Genomic DNA, 27,000 nt, shown 5'->3' on the forward strand with positions numbered 1-27,000 from the left:
AGATCATTGCAGATTACATTTTTAGGGCCGCTCCATACTTCCAAATAAGAAACCTGGCGGCCTTAGGCTTGATCAACAGCAGCCCTGCCCCTAGTGAATAACTCATGTACACATTGATAATTTGTATGCAGTTAAGGTATTGCTGCAGAGCAAATAATACTAGTCCTGTTATTACTATATTATTTGGCCCACACGAAACAATATAGCTGCAATGCTTATACATGGGCTCTTTAGTATTGTAGTAAATTATAACACCCCTTTATCGCCGATCACCCTGGCATAGCTGTACTATGTAGGAGCTTAACCTAGAGCTTACCTGTTACAGCTTTATTTATATTATTAACCCATCACTGCAACTATGAATGCGAATAATGAACATCCATGCATATGCCGCTCTCTCTCACTGGGAGCAGCTGTACATGGTTAGGGAAGCCATCGCCAAACCTTGTCACTGCGCACGCGCACAATCGCTTGGGCCTCAGTTGATGGCGCAGGGTCAAGAGAGGGCCGTGCACGCGCTGCTCAGCCCCACCCACCACGTTCCGCGCGCAGGGGGGGCGGGGCGAACGAGGCGCGCGCCGCTTGTTTGCGTGGTAGGGAAGGTCGCTCGCGCCAGAGGTTTCCTCGGTCGCCGTTACAAGGGGTTTGGATGCTGGCCGAGCCGCCGTGCCCGGTGGCCGCCTTCATCGCCCGTATGGCTTCGTCAGAAAGCGGAGCTGCGTCAGCGGAGAGGCGCCCGCCGCCGGGGAATGAGAGAGCCGGGACCGAGGCAGGAGCCACGCAGAGCGGGGTAATAACGGAGTGCCCCGGGGGGAGGGGGTTACAAAGCCGGGGGTAAAGGCTCGGGCCTACAACAAAGACAGGGTGACGTGCCCTGAGGGTTGTGTCACTAGAGTATAATGTAATAATGATAGTGTTATTCGCAGGCACAATTTGTTTCTGCCCCAAAGAGCTTACGTTCTAATTTTGGTACCTGAGACGCATGGTGATAAAGTGTTTTATATTTTTTTAATTAAATATAAATCTGTAAGACTAAGGCCCCAGTGTGTGCGCCGGGGTGCCTGGCGGCGCTCGTTCCCTACAGCTGCGCGACTTGGTGGACTTGCGGCCGTGACGTTACGCGGCTGCTTCGCCCTCATTGGCCGAACCGCCGCCGTGATGTGGCCAGCGCTCCGTCGCCACCAGAAAAGACAAAATCCTTTCCTTGACAAAATGTGGTCGTGCATCACACATTGTGCAGGCAGTTAGTAGGGACGGCCCCAGTGAGGGCCGTACCTGGTGTGCGCCGCTGCCGCCGTCACATCTGTGCCACTGGGGACTTAGGCTGAGTCCCCGCTGGCGCTGAGCGCGCTCATGCTTGGAGAACGCTCCATGCATGAGCGCCGGGTGTCCTGCATGTCCTGGGGGAGGGGGGGGCATTGCAGGTACTTAAGTGCGCGGTAAAGTTTCATTTTTTTGTTTACCTGAGCGCACACAGCGTGAGCGGGGACTTGCATATATCTATAAATGTAAGTAAGCGCCGCGCGCTCAGCACTAGCGGGGACGCAGCCTCGGGCTGCGACCAGGGTGATGCTGTGTGCCCTGGTGCTCATTTTGCTTGGGGGATTTGTGGCTAGCCAAATGTGTGTTTGGTGGGGGTGCAGCCATGACGTCACTGAGCTGGTTCACTCTCATTGGCCGAATTGTTCACGTGATGCGCCAGTGAGTGGCATAAACAAATTTACATGTCTCTGCAAGCAGCCTAGCGCCGTCCGCTCACGTGCACGCTCATGCTGGACAAACACAATGTAGCATTGTTTTTGATTGAACTGAGCGCCCGCTCGGCATCACCCTGGACGCAGCCTAAGGCCTCGTCCAGGGTGACGCTGAGCAGGCTCGCGCTGGCCACGATGAAACACATTGTTGCAATGTGTGTTGTGAGCGCCTCTGCATACACGGCGCTTAGTCGCTTGCAGAGACAAGCAAATTTGATTATGCCGCTTGCTGTCACGTCACGTGAGCGGTTCGCCCAATGAGGGCGAACCAGCTCTGTGACGTCATGGTCGCGCCCCCTTCACGCTGGCCCAGCCGAGCACGTGACTTCAGCGCGCCCCTGGCTGCAGCCTATGACTCCGGAAGCGACCGACTGAGGAAAAACTTTCACTCGAGTTCTCGTGTGATCGCAGCTTCAGTGCTGGGAGGATCGGACCTAATGTAACTTGCCCAAGGTCATAATTTAGAACAGACACTGGCATTTGTATCAGGGTTCATGCCCCCACCCCCCCTTGAAGGTTATATTCTTATCACTAGACCTGGCCGCCTTGGTTGGCGCGGATAAGAAATATGTTGCTGTCCAAGTTTTAAAGGGTTCCATACATCATCTGATTTGGGCATTTAAGGGAAAATCTGACGGGGATTTGTCTTGATTTTGATACATGACACTAAGAATATGATTTGTAATGCATGTTATAGGAATCCCTCATCTCTGTAGCAGTGGGGTTTTTGTTGTCCGAGATACCAGTTATTTATATACAATCCAGCTAATCTCTTAGTGTATTTATTTTATAGTGGTGACCGTGCACACTAAGCTGCACATAGAATTTTGCAAGCACAATCAGTCCCTGTTCCAAAGAGCTTACAATCTAATTGTATGCCCCAGGCACAGGGAGTTAGTGTCTTGCCCAGGGTCACAGTAACAGCGGACACTGGGATTCGGGTTTCACACTCTTTCTAAGCAATGTTCACTCAATTGTAGCACCAAAGTGATATTGTGCGGCGCTCTCACACATAATACTGTACAAGTTAATAAGAGTGGATCAGTGAAAGAATATATATGGGTGAGTTGCTCAAAACCTCTGGTGAGGGCTTGTTTCCGATAGTCCTCTTCAATCACCATTCCTCCAAAGTCCAGAGGCAACAGGGTCACCCAAAAAAAGAGAAAAGATAATATAGTGTACACAGTTGTAGTGGGTGATGTATAGCTAGAATCTTGGCTCCTATGTCGGCCCACTTACAGAAAGATGAAAATAATATAGCCTTCTCCAAACAGTGGCTTGTCTGCTTCCTTCGTATGGAGATGTGTGGCTATTCCCTTGGTAAAAAAAGAGAGAAGAAACATAGTGCAATCCAATAAAAACACTTTACTGATTATAACATAAGCTTCAGCTTACTCTCACTCTTTGTACAAACATTTCAGACATGAAATGAGGAGGATACTGTGCTTTGGTCACAGATGCCGGGTTCCTGAGCACCGCACTCTCGTCTGGTCCCAGTACTTAGGTGTTCTAGATGGTATACATGTATCCCTTCTGAAGCCGCTTTCACTGGCTCCCTCGGCGTCTGTCGTAACCGCCAGTCTCCGCTCGCGTCGCGTCAATGTGTAATCAGAACTCCTGAGGAAGCAGCTTTGTGCTGTGAAACGCGTTGAGACTGAGGAGAGAGGACAGAGGCTGAGATTTGGATCACAGAGGGCTGAAGTCGTTCCGGAAGTGACGTCCGAGACGCGGGTGACGACAGACACCGAGAGAGCCTGTGAGAGGTAATGGCAGCAGGACATAAGTTTATTTTTTTCCGGCTCCAGGAAGCCCCTGCTCCTTGAGATACTTACCTCTGAAGTGGGTGCCGGTAACTTGTGGTGTAGAACTGCTGCATCTCACAGCTTTGTGACCCTCAAATGATTTATTGTAGCGCCACCACGTTGGTCAGTATGCTGATCATTTCTGAATAGCAGCCCAACATTTGGTTGTCATTTTTTTGAAGTTGTAACCACACTTTGTCATCAAAGCAACTGCCAGTAGTAATATCAAGTAATCCATTTCACCTAAAATGTTACCCCCTAAGACTCTTATTGGTTTCGTCAACCAACTCTGAAATTTGGTTTACTAACAGGTCTTGGCATAGCCCCTTCACATTATTGCTGTGCAATATGTTAAAGGCCCCCTGGAGTTGAAGGATTACCTTCTAGTAAATCAAACTCCAGAGAGTCCTGTTAGGTGCGTGTGTGTGCGCGTGTGTGTGTGTGTGTGTGTGTGTTCCTTTTCTCAATTTATTCAGACAATAGAACACATCTTTTACAGTATAATTTCACTCTGTTACATCATTCAGGCATATAGACGTTAGTTAATAAATGATTCTGAATTCTATAAATCCAAATACAATCTTTATACATTTTCCTCAAGCAGTCTTTACATAGCAATCACTTGTTTTTCTTAGTGTCAGTCCAAAATGTTCTTAGTTAATCATCAACATTAGAACACTGTTTCTTCATTTAGCAATATTTACTTTGATTTAGAAGACCCTTTGTTCTTTCACCAAGTAACTAGTTAATTCTATATTCCTAATCTTTTAAGACCTATCTCTATTGTATTGTCTTTTACTACTGACTAACTATTTAATTAACCTTTGATTCCACACCCTGATCATATACTATTCAACTCGGCAGACATTAAACATACCAAGTTTCATACAAAATGGAAATTAATCAAACGATAGATTCGCAAGTCACATAAAACATTTCTACGTCTGCCTATCTTCAGACAGACTTATCTTATCTTTGCAGAGGCAGCTAATCATTTTCCAATATAATTGCTAACTTAATTCTAAATTACTTATTGTAACTAGTTACATGCTGAATATATATGTATATTGACCCGATAAAATCTTTATTATTTAGGCGTGAATTCGCCCTATCTTCAATATATCTTTATATCCAGTCAACACTTTCAGAGCTTGATGGCAGATGAAAATGATTTGTCCATTTACTCTACGTAACACCATACATCCGACTTGTTCCCTGGCTTTTGTTTCCTGCAATAATTTCACTGAACGTCCTTCACCGAGAGGTGGTTCATCCAGTCCTGTTGTGGCAAATATTCACATTTCCATACTGCTTCAGTGTAGTCACTAACCTTCGATACATGTATGTATTTGCATGAGATTACTTGATCTCCCTGTGATCCCATGTTGCCTACCATTAACTTGAATGGAAGACAATGTAGGATTGCAGTACCGTAACCCTGCATGTGCTTCCGGAGCAAAATGTTTGTCTAATACCATTTCGTATGAAAGGTGCTGAGTGCAAGAGCCACATTAAAATCCTAAACGAGGAGCTGCCAGTTGAAGAGCCTGGTTATACACTTGTGTGTCTGCTTCTTGCTTATGTCCTGAATTGGACATGTTCCCAAATCTGTCAGTATGTTCTGTAGTTATTTTGCACAGAATAATTCCTATAATTAGAAGTAACATTGTTTAAACCGATTCTGAAGAATACAGTTTTCTTCAGTAAGCGGTATCAGACGTTTATTTTGCTTTAAAAGATTTGCCAGACTTGCTGGGAACTGACAGCAATTTTCATCAAATATCCTAGATCAATAGCACTGCATGTAGAATAATCTAATAAATACATTTAAAAAAAAAGCGGAATACCAGTGCTATACATGAGCTAAATTGCAATGAGACTGTATAAGCAACTGCCAAATTAAAAAAAAAAAAAGATTTATTTTAAATCAAATTTGAGTAGGTATCTTTAGTACTTGGACCTTATGACTTGTGGTGTAGATGAGTCACTTGGATACAGTGTAGATAATCAAAACAAACATTGCTCAGAATGTGTTTGGGGAATAAACCCTCTATCCCCAAAGAAAAGTAGCTTCCACATTATACCTTAAAAATGTGTCTGAAACAGTAACACTAGTAGGGGTGGACAAAAAACGGCTCTGTGCCAGTGTCTGTATAATGTCCCCATGTCAGAAGTCGGAATAGAGAGCAGGGGACAGTCCTGAAGTATATAATATTTCCAAGTGTCTGTCACGCTCTCCTTTAATTATTCTGATACCCAGTCATGTTGTAGATCGATGGAAAGCTTCTAGGAAAATTATCACCTTGTACATTTTCACTTTGACTGTTACATTTTGCCCAACCATTTTAGCCTCTCTTCTCCCATCACCGTGCTTGGTTTATGCCATTGCCACAATTACAGTCATGTTTATTTTTTAGGAACGGTGCAATCTCACATGGCCAGTCATAAACCAACCCTTTGTAAAAGGTTGAACGGCCTAATTGGGTTCCTTAAACAATCAAACTGCTAAAAGCAAAGATTTGTCTTTTGTTCTGGATATATATATTACAGTTACATTTCTTAGGGGGCTGAGAAATGTACATCAGGAGGGCTGGCATGAGGTCTTTATGGTCTACAGCAGGAGTAGCCAACTCCAGTCCTCAAGGGCCACCAATAGGCCACGTTTTCAGGATAGTCCTGCTTCAGCACAGATGGCTGTCAACTGAGCCACTGATTGAGCCACCTGTGCTGAAGTTGGGATATCCTTAAAACTCGGCTTGCTCGTAGCCCTTGAGGACTGGAGTTGCCCCTTCTCATGCCCCCAGCTCCCCCCCCCCCCCCCCCACACACACACACACCCCAGTATACAGCGTACATTAGGTCATTAATGCTCGTTTTCTAGGAGTAGATAGAATTCCCCATCGCAATAGAAATAAGAGCTATCCCCCAATCGTGTGCTTGCATTCTCGAAAGACTGGTGGCATGTTGGGAGCCATTGGTCTTCCTGCAGCAGAATAATTAACTGGGCTTTCAAATCTACATCAGTTAATGAGGGACAAAGCTCCAATACCCTTTTACCATTTTTGAATGTTGGTGAATCTTGGCCTAAGTTCCCTGGGGTAATAATAAATTATTGGCAGCAGTATTATCTCATCAGGAACTTCTCTCATTCTGCTTGTTTTATCACCTTTTCAGGATTTTTCTGACGTGTTGCTTTTACATAATTTCAAAAGACTCCCTATTTTGCCGTTCGAATCCTTTCCTTATTATAATGCTATTTCTGAAATTGTCCTGTGCTGAACTTTTTCTGTTGTCTAGCAAACCTTTCCCGATCTGCATTCCATCACCTGTAGAACACAGTTTTAGGTTACAAATCCTTTTTAGGGCTTTTAAAACGGTATGTTGGCTTCTTTAAACCGATCTAATCAACTGAAATGTCACACATAAGCCCCTATCTAATATGCTGTCGAGCTGCTTTCCGTGCCAAAGGAAAGTTAAGCTACTTTCAAATAAACGGGGACTAAAATTTCTCCAGAATGGGGAAGACAGTTTTACGGTATATAGAGTATAAGGGCCATAGTTTTATGAAAGACCAAGTGAGGCTTTCCATATTTTATTGCTTGGTCACTGTCCCTCGATATGTCCTTTTAGGCCAAGGCCCCGCTGCATCCGACAGCGCGCCCGCACTGCTATCTGCGGTCCGTAGGGAGCATTTTTTTTAAGACGCATGGGGGCACGGCAATTGAGCCCGGGGAGAGGGGTGGAGGAGGTTGTGGGTGTGAGAGAGGAGGTGGAGATACACTGGGGCTGTGCGATACACACATACATCTCACACACACTTCTCTTGCATCCCATGCTGGCTGACGCGTTGCATTGCGTAGTGAGCCTGGCAATGAGGACGGACTGGGGCCGACTTGGGAGGAAGTCATGAGCAGGTGAGTGACCGGCACGGGACCGCAGCCTTAGGCTGAGTCCATGGTGACTACAGCCGTGCGGAGGAGCGCTGAGGCTTAGGGAAAGCGGGTGCTTTCCCTGGCCTTAGTTCGCGCGCCGTCGGGGGGCGGGCCAGTGACGTCACTGAGCTGGTTCGCCCTCATTGGGCGAACCGCTCACGTGACCGGCCCTGCGCTCCCGTGAGCGCCAAAACTGAAATTGGACTGTCGGCTACGCTTCCGCACGCCTGCGGAAGCGTGCGCGAGCCCCTGCTAAAGCCGCTCTCATTGCGGCTGCAGGGGCTCACTGCCGAGTGTCAGCACGGGTAAGCGCCTAAGCGCTGACCATGCCCGCGGCCTTACTCTGTCAGAAGCAAGCCGAAGGGAGGGATATAGTTCAGACAGGTACTGCTTAACAAAGGAATGTCATATAAAGAGCTCCTCTGAATGCCCCATAAGCAACAACTGTTATTTATTAGTGTCCTTCACACACAGTTATCTGTCTTACACCTTTCCCCTTTTCCGTTTCCAAGTGTAATATTTTCCATGGTGAACCAGTTCGGTCATGCCAACCTGGTTACCTGAGGCTAACCAAAGCCACAATATAAATTCTTATCTGACAAATTACTGGCTCAGCGCCCTTAAGTAAATAAACAAACGTGCGCTTCCACCCCGTGTAAATAGTCTTTAAATTATTGTTAGTATAGTTGTGCTAACCTTTGCATTAAGCAGAGAATGGTTTACTCAATCATGCTAGTTGCCTAATATTACAAAGCTTAAGATTCCTAAACAATTTCTATATTAAACTGTAGTCCTATGCATTTGCATATGACCACTTGGTCACTTGTCTTAAGCAGTTAGTGAATTATTGATGATTTACCTTGCTGAAATAGCATTACCCATTCTCATTTAAATTACAGTATCTTCTGTTCATCCTATATTTTTATAGCTTTAAATGTGTTCCTTTAAAAATTTTTATAACTGTTGGCTTTACATGTGTGAAGCGCTTAGTCCCTTTTGGAGAAATGAGATTTTATATATATATATATAGATATATATATATCTATATATATATATCTATATGTGACAGAATTATAGACAGCGCCCCTTACCAAATACACCAAAACTGCTGCAACGCTGATACATGTGGTAGGTGTTTGCACCAGGTGGATAAATTTAGTTCAAACAGATAAATATCAATATAAAAAATGGCAGGGGCCGTATATATGCCCAATTAAAATTATTATAAAAAAATATATAAAAAATATTAAAAAGAAAAAGTGTGCATAAAAATCAAAAAGAAAAAGAGAAAAATATGAACAAAAATTGAATCAAATTCTATCAAAAAGAAAGGACAAAAGAATGACTGTGCAATTAACATAAATAACTATAAATATGCAAGGTCCAACCTAACCTAAATTGTGAATTAAATTAAAGTCATAACAAATAGTGGACCAAAAAATCAATAATATTCAAGAATGAAAAAATGATTGATAAAGCAATTATAAATAATCACAAAAAATACTTAAGTCCTCAAATTGTCCATGATAAATGAATCACAAAAGTACAGGCTGCTTCTTCTTGGGCTCACCGAACTCCCACAGCACCTATTTAGAAAAAAGAGAAAAGAAGCGCCCGATCCTTGTGTAAAATCAGATATGAATTTTAATACATCACGGACAAGACAAATGCATACAGTACTTACAATTTGTCTGATAAAATCAGGCATATTATGGGACCAGCCCATGCACCAACTCCACGATCACCTCTGTGTAAACTGAAGTCCTTTAGAATGCTGGATCTTGTGTCTGTATCAGCCGTTGTCCCAGAGAGTAAGGGAATCTGTACTTTCCTTTGCGACTGCTTAGTTGTAGCGTGCGGCCGCCATTCACCTCTCTCGTGGAGCACTGGGACCCGGAAGGGACTTCACACACGTCTCTGCGTCTTCACGTTGGTTGCTGGGAGCTGCTCGACCACCGTAGGTTCACTGCCACATCAGTTGGTGCATGGGCTGGTCCCATAATATGCCTGATTTTATCAGACAAATTGTAAGTGTGCATTTGTCTTGTCCGTGATATATTAAAATTCATATCTGATTTTACACAAGGATCGGGCGCTTCTTTTCTCTTTTTTCTATATATCTATATATATCTATCTATACACAGTGGTTGACAAATAACCAAAAAATCTACTCGCCACACAAAAAAATCTACTCGCCACCTAGTACCAAACGTGTGCTGCTTGGGCCAATATTTACTCGCCCGGGGGTTAAATCCACTCGCCCGGGGCGAGCAAATGTATAGGTTTGTCGAACACTGTGTGTGTGTGTGTGTGTGTGTGTGTGTGTGTGTGTGTGTGTGTGTGTGTGTGTATATATATATATATATATATATATATATATATATATATATATATATATATATTCAATAATCAAAAAATAAATAGATGATACCGTTCTGTGGCTAACGAAATGCTTTTATTTGTGCGAGCTTTCGAGATACACTGATCTCTTCCGGCGATGTTACAATGAATGAAGCAAAAGGTATACATAAAAACAGTGTCTCTTGGAATGTTATCTGTGCTTGTCCTTCCCCCGGTGTGGATGTGTTATATGGCTAGAGGTGTCAAAAGGTAACTGAAAGCAAGGTATCCTGGATATAGCTGGGTGTGTTCCTGACAAGTGGTTTTAGAATGCCCTCCACCCACAATGCAATTGGCCCCCTCCCAACAGGAACACTACTAGCAACCATGTACCTCATCATGAGTGTACCTCATCATGTGCATGAAATGCCCAGGCGGCTGCTACTACATGGGTGAGACAGGGCAGGGGCTAAACAAGAGAATGAACCTGCATCGCCACAGCATCACACGCGGTACAAGAGACAGTCCTGTTGGCGAACATTTCTCTGACTCTGGCCATAAGATGAACGATCTGAGGGTGGCCATACTCAAAGGTAATCTTAAAACCCCGAAAGAGAGACGGTTGCATGAATACAAATTTATGCAACTGTTCGGGACACTTAGCAGTGGCCTAAACAGAGATCGAAATTTTATGAGTCATTACTGACACTAGTGAACTCTCGTCCCATGAGCGCTAAAGGCCATGTCTGTACATACTGTGCTATATGTATGCACACACAGCTGTCTCTCACACATACTAATACTCCTTGTTTTTCCATCCCTATACACCAATAGGGACCACTTCGTATCCACACACACTTTTAGTTGTGCTACAAACTCTCACATTTCCACACCCACCCACACCATTTATATCCAGTCCCACTCCACACACACCTTGTGTAAAGCACTGTATATACTGTGGGCTCTCCATTAATTTTTATTCACACTGACACACATACACACTCTTTCTTCACTTGCTTTCAGTTACCTTTTGACACCTCTAGCCATATAACACATCCACACCGGGGGAAGGAGCAGCACAGATAACATTCCAAGAGACACTGTTTTTAAGTATACCTTTTGCTTCATTCATTGTAACATCGCTGGAAGAAGAGATCAGTGTATCTCGAAAGCTCGCACAAATAAAAGCATTTCGTTAGCCACAGAACGGTATCATGTATTTATTTTTTGATTATTGAAGCTCAGCTAACACGGTACTGATACCTCTACATATATATATTCACAAAGACAAGTGTGATTATCAAACTGTCAGGGCTAGTGTTTTATGTCCGGGAAAGGCTATTAAGGTGAGAGGTGATAGTCGTCACAAAGTGCCAAATACTAGCAGAAGCTGTTAGGTCTACAAAAGCACGCTCCAAGTCCAGTGTTTAGTAAATAATATGACATTTAAGTATTGTGAAAAGCACAAGGTGGAGTGGTGTATGCTTATATGTAAAATTAAGAGATGCTATTTGTGAAGGGTTTAGACACGGCAGCAATGCGATTTCAAATGTGTAATGGGCGCAAAAATAATAGCGAACTGAATGATAAGAATTTGATATTAAAGCAGCAAAACATGTAGCACTGCGTAGGTGCTGCCTGTATCTGTCTTCAGTTTAAAGCCATTGGCCCGCAGGATACATTTAAGCTGCCATTATGTTAGGCACACCTTGGCTGCAGAGATATCGGCACCCCTACGGAGGTAAGTATCTCTGGAAGCAGATGGTCCCCGGAACTGAAATGAACACAATTCAGCTCCAGAGACCCCCTGCTTCAATCCTGTAATTAAACCAATCATGTCGTGCTACGTTTTGCCAAACAGTACAACCAAGGAAGCCGATGTTGTTAATGCAAATGGAAGGCAGCCACACTTTGCAGGAATTTAGGGATGGGGGGGATTTCCCCTACCCTGACACTGATTGATTGAAATAGGGAAGTTGGCAGGAGGAGCTAAAGCATCCACGGGTCACGATATCCAAAATAAAGTGGGATTAAGGAGCCCACCAGAAAGGACCTATTCATGACATTGTAGTGTATAAATTTACGCAAATACCAAAGTTATTGAACGTTTGGGGAATAGCGACTGAAATGTGATCGCATTCAAATAGAGAAATTAAACACCATTATTTGGGGCAAACAACACACTCACATTTTGGAAAGGCAGACATTATACAATGGCAAAGGATATGGGCGAGACCAACTTGGGAATTGAGGAGCACCCTTAGAAAGCGAACAAGGGTCACCAGGGTGCCTGCAGCGTTTGTGATCAGTGAACATCAGGACACCCCGACAGTTAAGAGTCGTTGATGTGATGTTTCAAAGACCAGCTGCTGTGCAATACATTTCTTACTCTCCTGTGTTGTTTTTCCCATTTGTGAACTCAAAGCAAACGCTTTCAGTATCCTGTCATTGTTTCAGTAGTGTTCAGCTATAAGTGTTTTTATTTCAGACTGTTCCAGTTTGGGAGAACAAGCCATGTGGTTCCTCGCGCAGTCTTGTAAGGATAATTGGATCACATCTCCCTTTAAAGCCTTGTGCCAGAGCTTGCTTTGAGGTAATTACGTTTTCGGAGGATTGCTGCTAATGTTATCCTTTGACACCTTTTTATTATTAAACCCTTCAATCATTCTTACTTTGTCATGAACAAAACATATTTTCATGCCAAAACGAAACATGTGCAATTAAGACAGCTTCTTCCATAGTGTCTTCCCATTAAGGATAAGTAAACTTTAGATTTACTTGTCAAGTTGCTGCATAATTATGTAAATAAATGTTTATTAAACTTGAGGCTGCAGACAGGAAGTGGATCTTAGGGCAGCATCTGAAGTAGGCCATTCAGGTCTATTTTAACCCATTGATTGGCAAAAATGATAGTGGTAAGAAGTGCCATATACCCATCACATGGCCATTAATCCTCTCCCAACTCCCCTGCAGAAATATTGCATGCTGCTGACACGAGGGGGGGGGGGGGGGGGGGGGGGGCAGTTTTTGTGCTGTTTTTGTAACGGCAAAGGGAGCAGAAAATAAGTTAAGACATTACAAATACAGTAATGTGAGCTAGACATTTTGTCCAAAAGCATTTTATTGAGGTTGTACACATGCAAAGGCTGTCTTGCCCTTATCACTGCATGGTTACATGAAGACATTAAAAAAAAACATTCCAGTAGGGCAGCACTATTCACTGTTGATTTAAAAAATAATTAATAAAAACAGATATTACTGTATTTAAATTGGCGACTCTTCCAGACCTGAACCATGCTATTTTTATTATTATTATTTTTATTATTAAGCTCTGAAGACTTTGTGGTTACTTGGTTAGTTTACAATGTGATATATAATTAAACGTTTGGCCAATTTGTAGCTGTAGAGCTCTTGTGCATTCGTAATGTGTGAATTTGTATAATCCTGATTTAACGTATTTTTTTTCCAGGCTCTTCCAAGTGCTTCTAATTTCTATTTAACTGATGCACCAATGGTACCCACACTGGCTGATATTAAATGGATCGCTGCAGATGAAGATGAAACCTATGCAAGAGTCAGGTATTCATTCATTTGTTGTCTGTTGTAACATCCAGTTTTATAGTTGTAATCATAATACGGTTGCTTAAGAATAATCTATTAAATATAATAGTATGTCATTTTATAATATAAGTCAATTACAAATATGTAAAAATTACAATTTGGAATGGTTTGCATTTTTCCCTCGAGGACAAATGTAACGTGACCTGAAACATTTAAGTGCATTTTACTTATTTGCTTTCGAGCACTGTTTGAATGGTATTGAATGCCTCCCATTCCTAAAACATGGGGCGAGAAAAAATGTAGATATTTTGACCTATAAATAGGATTTTGTCGCTGTGCTTAAATTCAGGGGCAGTTCCACTCAGCGGGCACATAAACGTAACACACCAATGTATGCAGCTTCCTTTAAAAGATTGGAATAAACTTAGAGAATCGCACTTCTCTCTGCACTGTAAGGATTTCAGTGTTTTGTGTGAGCGCAGTTGTTTCTGTCTTATCCATCTCTTCTTGTTCTCCAGTTTGGTTTATGACCGTGTCTCTCACACCTCTCAACTCATCCATGACATGTTTTAGGGATATCCAACTAACCCTGCATCCATGTACGGTATAAGTACAATCGTTCATGCTTGGTGTCCACAGGGGAAAGTTCAAAAGCACTGGTCTGTGATAACACGCATGCATTAAATGCAGAAGCTAACCCAAATATCACCCATGTAGTGCAGCATATTGTACCTGAAAATGAACAGTCCTTTTAAAGCAGCAAACCATATAGTCTCTAACTCCATAACTACTCGCACCCTTTCAGTCAGTGTTGCAAACACCTAGGTACTCAGGGGGCCGAAATTATGTCTACTAGGTAACTATATAACTCTTGGGAAAGTTGGTGTGGGCAACTGGTTTTCCTGTATTTTTCCCCAGTGGGCTCCTAAGAATTGGAATCTTGTCCTCCAAGTCTGCTGCCTGCTAGCAAACAGGCCCAACCGCACTATTAGTTTGTACCCGTAGTATCTATATTCACAGTTACTAGCCCTTAACGTCCATCTTTCAAGCTTTCCATCCGAATACGTATAGAAAAACCCACATGGGGGTAATGCTTTTGGTTGTCACTGTGGTCTTTTTCCAGTAATCTGTGGTGGTTAATACATCAAATCTGCTTGGCTAACCTAGAACAGGTCTCTGTGCTGAGGTTGCCATGAGCTTTATATACTATGTTGTTTTAGCAGGTTAACAGGCATCCATTATTAGAATACAGTGCCATAGGTTCATTTTTACATTGAATGCAGCATTGTTTCTTGGGTGTTGGATTAATGGTAGTACACACACTGTCTGGTTGTGATAAGGCTTGGAATAATGGACTGCTGTGGCTGGTACTGTACTCTGCTATTCTGCAGCGTATAGCTGTCTCACATGGCAGAATCCCTTTACATATGTATAAAATGTGTTTTATTTCCTTACGGAATATTCTGCATTAGGAGCGACACAAGACCGCTGAAGCATAAGTGGAGACCGAGCCCTCTTCTGGTTATGCAGAGAAATTCATCAGTCCCCAATCTGAAAATGAAAGAAGAAAAAATGTATTGCTTAAAGAAGACGGGCTTGTCTTTAAACCGATCTGCGGACTTACAGGATGAGCTGAGTCTTCTGCGCAGTCAGATCGCTCGAATCGTTGCTACAGACACCGGTATGAATGCTACTGTAAGACAGCTGAGATCAGAATAAAATCGGTTTAAAGCCCCATAATACAATCGCTCTCCTTTTTTATGCTGCACAGTCAGTTTGCTGCTGTTTTTAGCAATCCTGCCCTGCTTTACATTCTGGAGATGATCAGTTTGCTGGAAATTTGCTAGAGGTATATTTAAGAACATCCACAAAGGTCTAAGTACTTGATCCCACATTTGCACCTGTGAGCTACCCGTGTCAATCAGCACTAATAATCAAAATTGGGTCCAAAAAGGATATTATTTTTATCTCCATGACTGCGGCGAAATGACTGTTTCCTCCCTTTCAAAGAAAGCGATGGAAACTGTTTACAGAAAGTATCAGTACGATCCTAGCAATGGGCGATACGCAGAAGACAAACATTAGGCAGGAATAGAACTCACTGCATTTAATCATGAAGGACTTGGTTGTTATCTTGGCGCATGTTGTATTCTTCTTTTGTTTGATTTTCTTTCCATCCATATAAATGTATTTCACACCTTCCCAATTCAGCAACCTTTGACACCCAGTTAATTTGTGCTAATCCTCTCACCCTTCCACTTGAAGACCCCCTGCAGAGTTTTTCTACTCCTACTTTATCACCTTCCGGTCCATGTTTAATTCTAACTCTGCTGCCACAGCACATTTGAAGAAACCTTTGCGGTTTGGAAAGCTCCGTACACTGTATGTTCATGTAGGAAGATGTCTAATGTTGGTCCCCTAAAAGGTGTCACTATCTACACTATCTACTATCACCATCTACAGAATTATCCATCAATATAAATAGAAGAATCTCACTTGGTACAAGTATGTATCTCTTTATCTATATAGCGCCATCCAGATACAAAGCGCTTCCGAGCAGTAAAACGCGCGACATAATATTATAACACGCAGTCGGAATAAGAATCCCTGACCCTAAGAGCTTACAATCTGTGGGACGTAGGGAGAATTTACAGAGACAGTAAGAGGTGTTCTAGTAAGTGCGTCTGCAAGGGGTCACGGTCGGTGCATATGAGATGTATAGTATCGGCCATCGGGGCTACCCAAATTCTTCGTTAAAGAGGTGTGTTTTGAGAAAGGTGCTAAAGGTGTAGAGAGAGGGTGCCAGTCGGACAAATGGTGTGTGCTCTTTATCTTTTGGAGACGTTGCACATCAGATAAATTAAATATATATTTCTCCCTAATTTTTTATGTTTAAATCTAGTTTGAAGTTTTTATTTTATACAATTTAAAGATACTTTATTTTTCTACTTATACTATTGGGCATTTAAGTGTGCAGCACTAAAAGATCTACTTTCGCCTCTATTTGTACATGTTTATACTTCTTAGATCTTGGTTGGCACTGCCTTAAACTAAAATCTACATCATTTTAGTTGAGCAGGGCTATCCATCCCTATATACAAAAGGGACAGAAGACATCCTTGAGCAGAACGCAAGAGCCGGGCAGGTGTATAGCGAGAAATTAGGGGTGAGCTGTAAGTAGGGGCAGAAGGTGTATATAGCCTTAAAAGTGAGGAGAATTTTGTAAGTGATGAGGCCTTTAATAGGAAGCCAGGAGAGGGATTTCAGCAGGAGAGATGCTGAGACAGATTTAGGAGAGCGTAAAGTGATTCTAGCAGCAGCATTTAGGATAGATTGTAGGGGAGACAGGTGAGAGGCAGGAAGGCCGGACTGTAGAAGGTTACAATAGTCGAGATGAGAGAGAATGAGGCCCTGTGGTCGTTTTTGCAGTAGAGGAACATCGGAAGGGGCGTATCTTTGCAATGTTACAGTGGTAAAAATAACAGGTTTTAGCTATATTGTGAATGTAAGGGAGGAGTTAAATGTGGCCCCTAGGCAGCGTGCTTGAGATACATGAAGCTCATTAGTTATTTTGGTGAGGGCTGTTTCAGTGGAGTGAGCAGTGCGGAATCCAGATTGTAGAGGATCTAGGAGCAAGTAGGATGTAAGAAATGGAGGAAGCGAGAGAATATGAAGCGTCCAAGGAGTTTATAGAGGCAAGAGAGAGAGTGATTAGAGAGAGAGGTCGGGAAAGGTAGTGGAGTAGAAGTAGTTGAAAATATGTGGGGTTTACAGTAGGTGCAAGAGGTTTTGAGCAGATGGGAGGGAATGGGGTCAACGGTGGCAAGTGGTAGAGGGAGAAGAGATCAGCAGCGGGACGTCCTCTTCTGTGACGTAGGAAGGCAGGAGGAGAGTTAGGAATAGGTATAGCATTTGAGGAGGATACAGAGGGGATGTCCTGATTAATGGAATCCAACTTTGTCTTGAAATAGTCAGCAAAGGCCTGAGGTGACATGGAGAAAGAACAGCAGGTAACAAACGGTGGTCTGAGAAGGGAGTCAGACAGAGAAGAGGCGGCATGAGTTATACTTGTGAGTTGTTGATTAGTGACGAAAAGTAGGTTTGTTTAGCCTGGGAGAGGGTAGAGTTGAACTAGGATAAATGTGTAGTGAAGGAATACAGCGACAGCATACACGCATATCCACATACATACGCACGCAAGAATTACATGCACTTTTTTTCTTTGCTTTTGGTTACAGTGGGGTCATACTTGGGTGAAAATGTAATGGTGCTACAGGGTGCATAAGCCTTCATTTTATTTTTTATAAAAACCTATATTCGCTTTTTTTTTTATTTAGAAACCTAAAAGTACATTTCCCTCGTAGGAATAAAGTGTATTAGTACCAGTGACACATTTAGGAGGCTACATCTGGGTGATTGCCACCTTTTTGTGCTAAAATCTGACAGCCATGGGTACTTTTACATTGCTTTATGAAGTTAGTTTTTAAACTAACTAAAATTAGCTGCGACTTGGGAGGGGTTCAATTTCCTCTGGCCCTTTGTCTAATGTTTGTCTAGTGTGATCAACAGGAGTTTTCACAGGCAAGAGTCTTTATTTCCCTTCCCCTCTTATCTCCGATAAGGACAAGGTGCGGTATGGGTAAAGGAAATGCTTGATTGACATACACATTTAGAGCATGCAATTTGTAATTATTAAAGAAATAAAAGCAGGTTAGTCTTTGATTTTAGCACTGTTAGAATCATTTAAAGAAGACCATTAGACTGTTAAATTCTTTATAAAGGGTTTTTAACTTAAAAAAAAAATATTTAAAAATACTTCTTGGTGCCAGATTTTGGTAAGAAAGACACCAATCACCCAGCTGTAACCCCTTAATGGTACATTTGGCTTTTTAGTGCACATTGTTCCTAGGTAGGATTGTCCCTTTTAACATATTAAAATATGCATGCAAATCCTACTACTACTACCACAAATGTTAAAACAAATGCTTGTACGTTTGTCTTTCAGGTTCTACATCTTTGACATCTGATTCTGTCCCTGGAAACGTAGATATGGATGCCTCCCTACCTGACTTTGGGCCATCCTTCCAGTCGAACACATCATTTGTAATTAGTGACATTACAGAAGAGGACGAGTTAGATGTTTCCGAGTACTCATCCGCTTCCCTGGTTGATTCTTCCATCAGTCACCAGCGGCAAATCGAGGCGAACATGTCTGATGATGACGATGACTCTCTCTGTCTTTCTAAGTCCAATAGTTTTGCCGACATGATGGGAATTTTAAAAGATATTCACAGGATGAAGCAGAACAGAGATTGGTATTTAATTCTGTCTATCACTTTGTAACTTTAAAGTCCAGTTTCTAGCTATAGTACTACAGTAGCAGGTAGCGCGATAGACCTGCACACTATAACGTCTATTCCAACGTGGGCCATGTTTTGTTGCTGATTTCTGATGCAATATATATGTGCTCTTTTGGACCCCATTTTTAGTGCAGCTAAAAGTTGCAATGCAGTTCAATCTTTAACAATGCTCCCACTTAGCCAGAACCACATTGATCAGGGCTGAGAGTAAATAAAGTTGTGCGTAAAAAAATAAAGATGGTGAGACTTTTACAGAGCTTTAGAAACCTCACAGGTCTCCTCTATAAAGTATTGCAGGCCACTCTGGTTACAAGGGGGTTAAAGAGCAGCTTAGGTGCGAAGTCGGATCAATTACCAATACCTCTGTATATGTTCTTTAAATAATTATTTCTCATGTTAAAGAGCAGAAAACACGTGTACATTGAGAATTAGTTTGTCCTACTGAATAAAATTAAGTGGATCAACCCTTCTCCAGGACCAAAACCGTTACTAGAATATTGATCATTCTAATTAATCCTCACATGATCCTTAAAGAAGAAACCTATAACGTTTTGAAAGCTCTCTACACTATTTTTATTTCAGGGTAAAAAAAAAAAGTTGGTTCTGTCAAATATATTGCATCTACAATAAATGCATGTTGGGGGTTTTTCACAACCAATAAAACTTTGAACTAATTCTAATCAAATACTATATTCCTAAGAAATATTCATGTAAAAATTGTAAATATTCTATTTAAAAAAAGAAAGAAAAGAAAGCCTGGCATATGCCGACAATACTGCAAGTGTTACAGCTGTAATCTTACCTTGTGTAGTTGTGATCATTTGCTGTCACACGTGCGGGCAACAAAATGCATTGCTGGCAGCAAAGGGTTTCATTAGTCATATACAAAAGCACTGTGGCCTGTATGTACTAAGCAATCTGCGGCTGCTAGAACAGACCTTTTGGCACAGGAAGGCACCATATAGATCATTGGCTTCAGTGCGCTGGGAGAAGTTTTATGGCAGAACTCTGCTTAGTGATTTATTTTTTGGGTGGAATCAAAATGTTATACATTTTGTAATGTTAAATAGCTTTTATGGTGTACAATACCTGAGTGCCTGCGGAGTAGGATTTGGGCTTTGGCTTCTATTAGTTCAGTATCATGTGAAACAACGTTTAGTGCTATTCTAATAAATGGGACTAAAATCTTCTCCAGCGCTGGGAAAAGGCTTCACAGCATATTGAACATAGGCTTTTATGTCCCCAACTTTGGCCTCTATTTAATATGCTATGACGTAGTCTTCCTTGCGTCAGTGAAGTTCTGTGCGCCTCATTTGAAGGGAGCTCCAAGCTTCACCGACACGGAAGATGGCTTTACAGACTTACATAAGGGTCTTTCAGTGACATGTTTAGCTAATACTTGACCAACACGAAGACCTGAGAAGTTGTTTATAAAAGCATCAGCGTAAAATGAATAGCTAAATTCAATCCGCTTTATTTTATCTTGTGTATTTAAGCTATTCGGGGAAATGTTTGAATTTCCCGCAAGTCAAGTTTTTATTCAAAAACCAAAAACCGTTTCAGCGGAAATCAAATTATATGCAAGATCAGAGGAAAGGACACACAGGCATTATACTTGTCTATTTGCAAGCAACATCGATGATGAATAATCATTATTTTAAGTAGTGTTGTCGCTGGCCATTTTATTTGTCTGTTGGAGAAGCGAGATTGATTGGCCACAGACCAATAACTCTGCATTTCCAAACTTTGATCACGTTTGAAGACCTATAACAGTCTTTTGCATAATGGGTTAGAGATGTGCCCCTAGCAAACAATTTCGACAGAAAACATTACATTATACATCAACCACTGAATGTCTTGTTTGGGTTTTCTAACACATTTGATCAAAAGATGAAATTGAAAGAGAAGATATAACAATGGAATAGTCACAAATATTTAATAAAATTGCCCCACCATGTTAACACACCAGGTACTGTACTGTACTGTACAATAGAAATGGGGAATGTTGTACATTTGAATAGATACTATTTATGAAGAAATATTTATACATCATAGATATCATATCATTTATATATGATGTTATACATTTGAAAGTAATTGGAAAAATAGGATGTTTAGAAACTAACAAACCCCTTTCTAACGAGCAGAGCATACTGTGTATATATAATTGGTTTTAAGGCATGTTAAACAAAATAACGTGCAGTGTAAGGGACATAGAATTATTTAGATTTAATTAAATTATATATTGCGATTTCATAATCTGTAAAATCTCTAAAATATGTTTTTGTTTCCTTTCTAGGTCCAACAGAAACCAGTGTTTACTCAAAGAGGAGGACCCTATCAACCGTATATCAGAGGTTTTAAGGCAAAAGTTTGCACTTTGCGATCATGAGGATATTAAAAAGAACATTTAACTGGTCTATCTGAAGAAAAAAGAACAATTAACTGAATTCATTCAATTATATGTTTCATCTAGCAGACTTCAGTGTAGGTCATTTATTTAGTTAAAAAAAATACCTCAACAACAAAAAAAGAAATATATTTTAAAGATATTTTTCTGGGTTGTTGTAATACTTATACTCAAGTTCATTATTCTGATTGTAAAGCAGATGGCAATTCCCCTCTCTTTCTGTTGTAGTACATACGTGTGGGTTTAACTGCTCCTGTTGTCCCAAAGGCTGCCAGTTCAATGGGTGCTTTCTGTATTTCAACATTTGTGTCCTATATATAGGATGCGTTTTTATGCATAGCTGTGTTTATTGTAGGATCGTGTGGAAATAGACTGCAGATTCAGAGCGCCCGTGTGTTTTTGTACATACACATACACAAAACAGTGCTGTCAGTCACCGCTCTGCTCCCCGCCCCATAAATACCCGGCTAAGTACTATGCAATGCATTGTGGGGTGCGATATTGAGAAGCAGAGCGGTAATTGATGGCTCTGCTTCTGAAGGTATTCTGCATCCGTGGGTATTCCTGCACTGGCCACTGGACGAGTGGAGGTAGGTGACATTTCTCCAACCGCGCGTGTGGTGTATATAAATACACACCCATATATGTCTGTGTGTGTATTTATGTATAAACCACTAGAACAGAAAAATAATCCCTATTTGTGGCACAGAATCTCCTACAGTAATGTGAGGTATGAATACGTATTAATAAATACAGCTCAACCCCGTTATAACGCGATCCGTTACAATGCGAATCCGCTTATAACACGATGCAAGCGTAGCTCCCAATTTTTGTATGTATGAATACATTACAACACGATTATTGGTGTCTTAAATACTTTATTGTACAATGCATACACTTGTACATTATTTCTAACGCGATCCGCTTATAACGCGATGTGATTCTTTGGACCCCAAGCACAGCGTTTTAAGGGGGTTGAGCTGTAACTTCTTTACATTAGGTTGAACATATACGTTTTTTCAAACTAAAGAAAACGACGCAATTAAGTTTTTAATTATTCCCATATACTTGGTAGTCCTGAGATCTCTCACTAACCATTAGAGGTACTCTTCTTATATGAGAGTGAGATCTCCGTATCAGGTTACCATGTGGATTACCAAGTACTGTATATGGGGAGTCATTCTGAATTGTTTCCTTTTTTTTAGTGTGAAAATGTTTATTTATATTGGGTAAAAAATAAGTTTATGACTATATATACATAACTCCTTACTGTAGGAGAGATTGTGTGGAACATATAGGGAATTGTCTTCTGTTCTAGTGGTTATATGTAATTACTCCTTGCAGCGCACCTCCCTCTGCCAGCGAGCCTGTAGGCTGACCAAGGGTTTGTGGCTAGTTTGCGTATTAATATACTTGGACATTTTTCTTGCGCGTATATTGTTCTAAGAGGAATTTTAGTGGTGGTTGTGAAGTCCCAAGTAGTGTCACTACTAAGAGACCATAGAGAAGGGGGATAGAAACAGAGCGGCCCCCGCAGGCAGGGCGGATAGGGAAAGGGCACCCCTGCTGCGTGACGATAGAGGGGCTAGCACATGGGTAGCAGCTCTAGCCCTGAAGAGCCACCAATTGGTAAGGTTTTAAGGATATCCCTGTTTCAGCACAGGTGGCTCAATCAATGACTGAGCCACCTGTGCTGAAGCAAGGATATCCTTAAAACCTTACCTGTTGGTGGCCCTTGAGGATTAGAGTTTGCTAGCAGGCTACAGCTGTGCCCAGTGTGATCATAAGGATGAAGTATCGACGAGAAGAAAGCCGTGCTGGAGAACAAAGCTCACAAGTAAAGTTATCGTTTGAGAGGTCCTCCCAATGATGGAACTTCGCCACCAAAATTCCTCTTGGAACCATATAATGTAGAGATCTTCAGATGCTTTAACAGTCACTGATTTAATGCCGGAGTTTGCTAATGTGTCCTGTAGGCCGGTACATTTTTGGAAAGTGTGATGACAAATTCAATAGAACACATGAAAAATACAGGCCTCATTTTTAAATGAAAGATTGAAAACTTGAATGGTTATCTCGTCTCGATATCTTCAATGTATGTGTACTTTTTTTGTCCAAGTCTCCCAATATAACTTGGGTCTTCAGGTCAGGACTACTTTCTCTGTTAATTTTTAGATTGAATGCATTTTATCCATTTTATAATACTAGTGCGAGCTCTTCACATGATTGCTACCTGTACACTGCATATGCCTAACATATTTTATCATCGCATCAAGAAGTATAGAAATAGGAATACGGGATGTTTTTTCACAAGCCAACTAATCAGGTGTGAATGGTTAGAAGCCTCCTCAAACTTCAGAATGTGATGCATCTCGTTATGGTGTAACTGCTCTGACACGTCCCAAATATCAAACATGGCAAAATCGTGGGTCAAGTACCTTGATACACTGATCCAGTAGAAAATTGCCCCAGTTTTGGTCCACGTTCAGACGTACTGAAGAAAGATGAAAGTCAGAGTTTGCACCATGGAAAAAGGAGAGAAAATGTGATTACCATTGATTTCCTTTTCTTCACGTCCAAACAGCAGCATGTTTTCCCACAGTACGTTTTATGGTGGCAATAACGGATAAGTGGAAGCACAGTATTTGATTTCATGCTTTACATGTGAAAATAAACGAGACTCTAATGCAGTTACAATCACCATAAGAGATGGATAAACTCGTCCCATTTTTATATCTCCTCTCTAAAAGTCCTCATTCAATTTCCTTTGAAGCTTCTTCCTTTTACCTGCAGTGGATTTTAGTCCTATTTGTGAACGCTTCACAGCATATTGAATAGGCGTCTAGGAGGCCACGGGCCATGTTTACTAAGAGGGGCTATTCTGTAAGATACCTTAATGACCCATTCACTTTAATGGGCTGTAAGGCCTTATGGAATAGCATCACTTGGTAAATATGGGCCCAAAAAGGGTAAGCCACAGGCGTTGAATAGCCGCGGCTATGAATGGCAAAAATAAATATTGTACGTACCTTTTTTCTATAGCTTTCATGGGCATTAGATTTTACTCGCACTTATTCAGCAACCGCTTTGCAGAATGAAGTGATGTCCACTTTTCTTTTGTATATTAATTGTATAACACAAACTACAGGAAGTTGTGAATTATACAATACAGAGAAACCTCACTAAACAAACAAAGCCAGTTGTTATTTTAACATTAAAAATGGACTCTAGAAAGAAGACCTTCGTTCAAATCTGATACACAAACATTAACATGGAAGAGAAGTCCGTTAAAATGGTATTCCCGCCACTAATAAAATATCTATTCTGCTGGCACAAGTTTATCAGTAATGGAAGATAGTGATATTGGTATGTGGTTGTGCTATAAATTATTTATATTAATGGACTAGTGTTAAGCATATGTTCATTATCTCAGTAGGATCTGGGGCAGCATTAGTAGTCGAGTGAATGGAACAAACCACTGTATACAGTATGTATGTATTTAAAGTAAAACTCCATCTGACAATGCTGCCATGTTAACTTTGTGTGGTTCCAGCAAATGTTGCCATCTTTCTCCACATTAGTGGCTCTCATTGTTTAACGTTAGAGAAGTTTGCTGGGCTAAGATTAGTCGAGGTTTCCAGTGTTTTGGACACCCTCCTACACGATGTAATACATGTTTTAAATGTTTGAAAGGCTACATGCATGAAGTTCTCAGGTGGTCATGATCTGCTGTTTTAAATACAGAAATGTAGGTGTATGATTTAAGTTATGAAGGTACTGTATTCAATGGATTAATGTTTATGGATGTTTACCATCTTACACGTCACCTTTGACTTGTAGGTTTGGGGAAATGATTTGTTGTCGTGTATAATTTTATCTCTTTTTTTATTGCTAGATGATTAATGCAGGAACGGAATGACTGTTACAATATTAAAACTGCATCCTTCACACTGAAGTATTTAGCATTGAATTCATATCTTCCTATTTGGGGGGGGGGGGGATATTTTGTTGCATTTTAACCCCCTTGCTGTGGGATGGCCCTCCTGACAGTGACCGGGTTAAGCTGTCTCCATCATCCTCTCTTCCTCTCTACAGTTAGGTTGACAGTAGAATCCAATAATGCATGCAGTGGTAATATTTAGATGCATGCGGCACTTATTTGGAAAGTCTATCCACACTGGCACGGCATATTTTTGCATAACTAGTTAATGACTTTTTGTCATTGAGCTTAATAGTTGCAAATGCACCCACCCACCTGATATTGTTGCATTTAGCGCTGATGCACCTATGGGTAAGTTATATTTAACTTATTTTTGAATATCTAGATAACAACCTTTTTGTTATTAAGCAAGGCGCTCTTTTAAGTGCGTGCGTGTGTGTTGTCTTTATAGCTCATGTATACACCAGTGTGTTTTTGATTAGGTCAATAAAATGTATTCCAATATAAAGTAAGTCAAACTGTTGTTTTCATGTACAATGCAGCTACACATGTGTGTGTCTCTGTGTATACTGTGGTCTAACTACATTCAGTCATGGGGAAATGCACTGTGCTTGCCTACTTTAATCTTTCCATACCATTATATGAAAGGAACCTACCAGTCCGCATCTCCTTGATCATACCCTCTTCATGCTCTGGTTAAGAGGGAATGGGGGTGCTGCGCTCTCGCATCCCAAAGGGCTGGTAAGAAATGTGTTTACGTCAAACTGTTACATTTAGGAAAATATGCTATGAAACCGTATGAATATCATGTAAAATAAACAGCATTAAAAGCCAAAGTAAAATAAAGTGTCTTGTTTGTGTTGCTGGGTTATCATCTTTACCTAGCAGCCTTCTCTAACCACCAACTAATGCTTGTGCAGACAACTTGTGAGATGTTTTGTTTCATACTTCTGCTGCTTCCTCATATGGTCCTGCGCTTCACATGGCATCTTTTATTTGTTTAAAAATTTTATTTGTTAAAGATTTCTTCAGAATAGGGTGTCTGTCACCTCTTTAAAAACAAAATGTATTTTATTCCTAAAGAATGAACCTATGATGTGAATTAATATAGCTGCTAAGCCCCTCTCAGCAATGATCGAACACTATTCGGTTGCACCAGGATCCATCGCCTTTAGGGGCTCATCCTCCACGCCGCCAGAAAGCTGTTCCAGCACTTCTTTTAGCAGCCGGAATAGTGTTCTAGTATTTCTAAAGGCCGCCCTCCTGCATCCCCTCCCCGGACCCTCCTCCCCGGACCCTACCAGTAGTGTGGGGCCTTACCCGCCGGAGGAGCTCATCCAGCGGGTGCTAACACGTGTTGGGCCCCACCGGAAACTGGTCCCAACTTCTGCAATCACCGCCTGGACAGGCTCCCTCACTGTTGCATAAGGACCCACTCTAAAGGTAGGGCCGGGGGGCTTTTTTTTTTGCCTTGCACCGGGGCCCACCGAGGTCTAGTTTCACCCCTGCCTCTGTGACATTAGTGGACCTAAGAACCTTATCTCAGAAGATGAAGGTAAGATGGTTTTCTGTAAAGAGCCCTTTTAGTATGCTTGGAAAACGGCTCTGTGATGTGGAGAAAGGGACAATAAATGAGTTGCCACAGAGACTGGGCCTTTTTACATGTCAAGCATAAAAAGAAAAACAGGAGCGCTTGTAGTATGCAGCAGATGTAATGATGGACAAGAAATGTACAAACAGCAATAAGAATGTGTTACACTAAAAAAAAAATATATGACAATAAAACTATACTTAATAACCAAAGATAAGTAAGGAACCAAAAAACGTTTGCCTGTGAGGGTGTTGAGAGGAGATGGCCCAATGTAGATGTAAGCCAGGGCTGTCCAATGAAGCAAACGGTA

The 27,000-nt window shown here is 41.5% G+C and overlaps 1 protein-coding gene across 1 annotated transcript; it reads left to right on the forward strand.

Moving 5' to 3' along the window:
• Positions 1-558: 558 nt before the first annotated feature.
• Positions 559-25,945, forward strand: MTFR1L (mitochondrial fission regulator 1 like). The gene is made up of 6 exons (XM_075603746.1): positions 559-790; positions 12,317-12,421; positions 13,298-13,407; positions 14,862-15,070; positions 18,395-18,704; positions 21,049-25,945. The coding sequence occupies exons 1-6, from the start codon at positions 650-652 to the stop codon at positions 21,161-21,163; spliced, it is 990 nt and encodes a 329-aa protein (XP_075459861.1). The 5' UTR covers positions 559-649; the 3' UTR covers positions 21,164-25,945.
• The last annotated feature ends 1,055 nt before the right edge of the window (positions 25,946-27,000 follow it).

The sequence above is a fragment of the Ascaphus truei genome, chromosome 6, assembly GCF_040206685.1.
Source record: "Ascaphus truei isolate aAscTru1 chromosome 6, aAscTru1.hap1, whole genome shotgun sequence".
Taxonomy (NCBI): Eukaryota; Metazoa; Chordata; class Amphibia; order Anura; family Ascaphidae; genus Ascaphus; species Ascaphus truei.

Excerpts from the sequence above, each read along its gene's own strand:
- MTFR1L (XM_075603746.1), top strand. The coding sequence starts at position 650 with ATGCTGGCCGAGCCGCCGTGCCCGGTGGCCGCCTTCATCGCCCGTATG. Across the intron at positions 13,408-14,861 it reads GAAACCTATGCAAGAGTCAG|GAGCGACACAAGACCGCTGA; the intron begins GTATTCATTCAT and ends ATTCTGCATTAG. Across the intron at positions 15,071-18,394 it reads AATCGTTGCTACAGACACCG|GTTCTACATCTTTGACATCT; the intron begins GTATGAATGCTA and ends TTTGTCTTTCAG.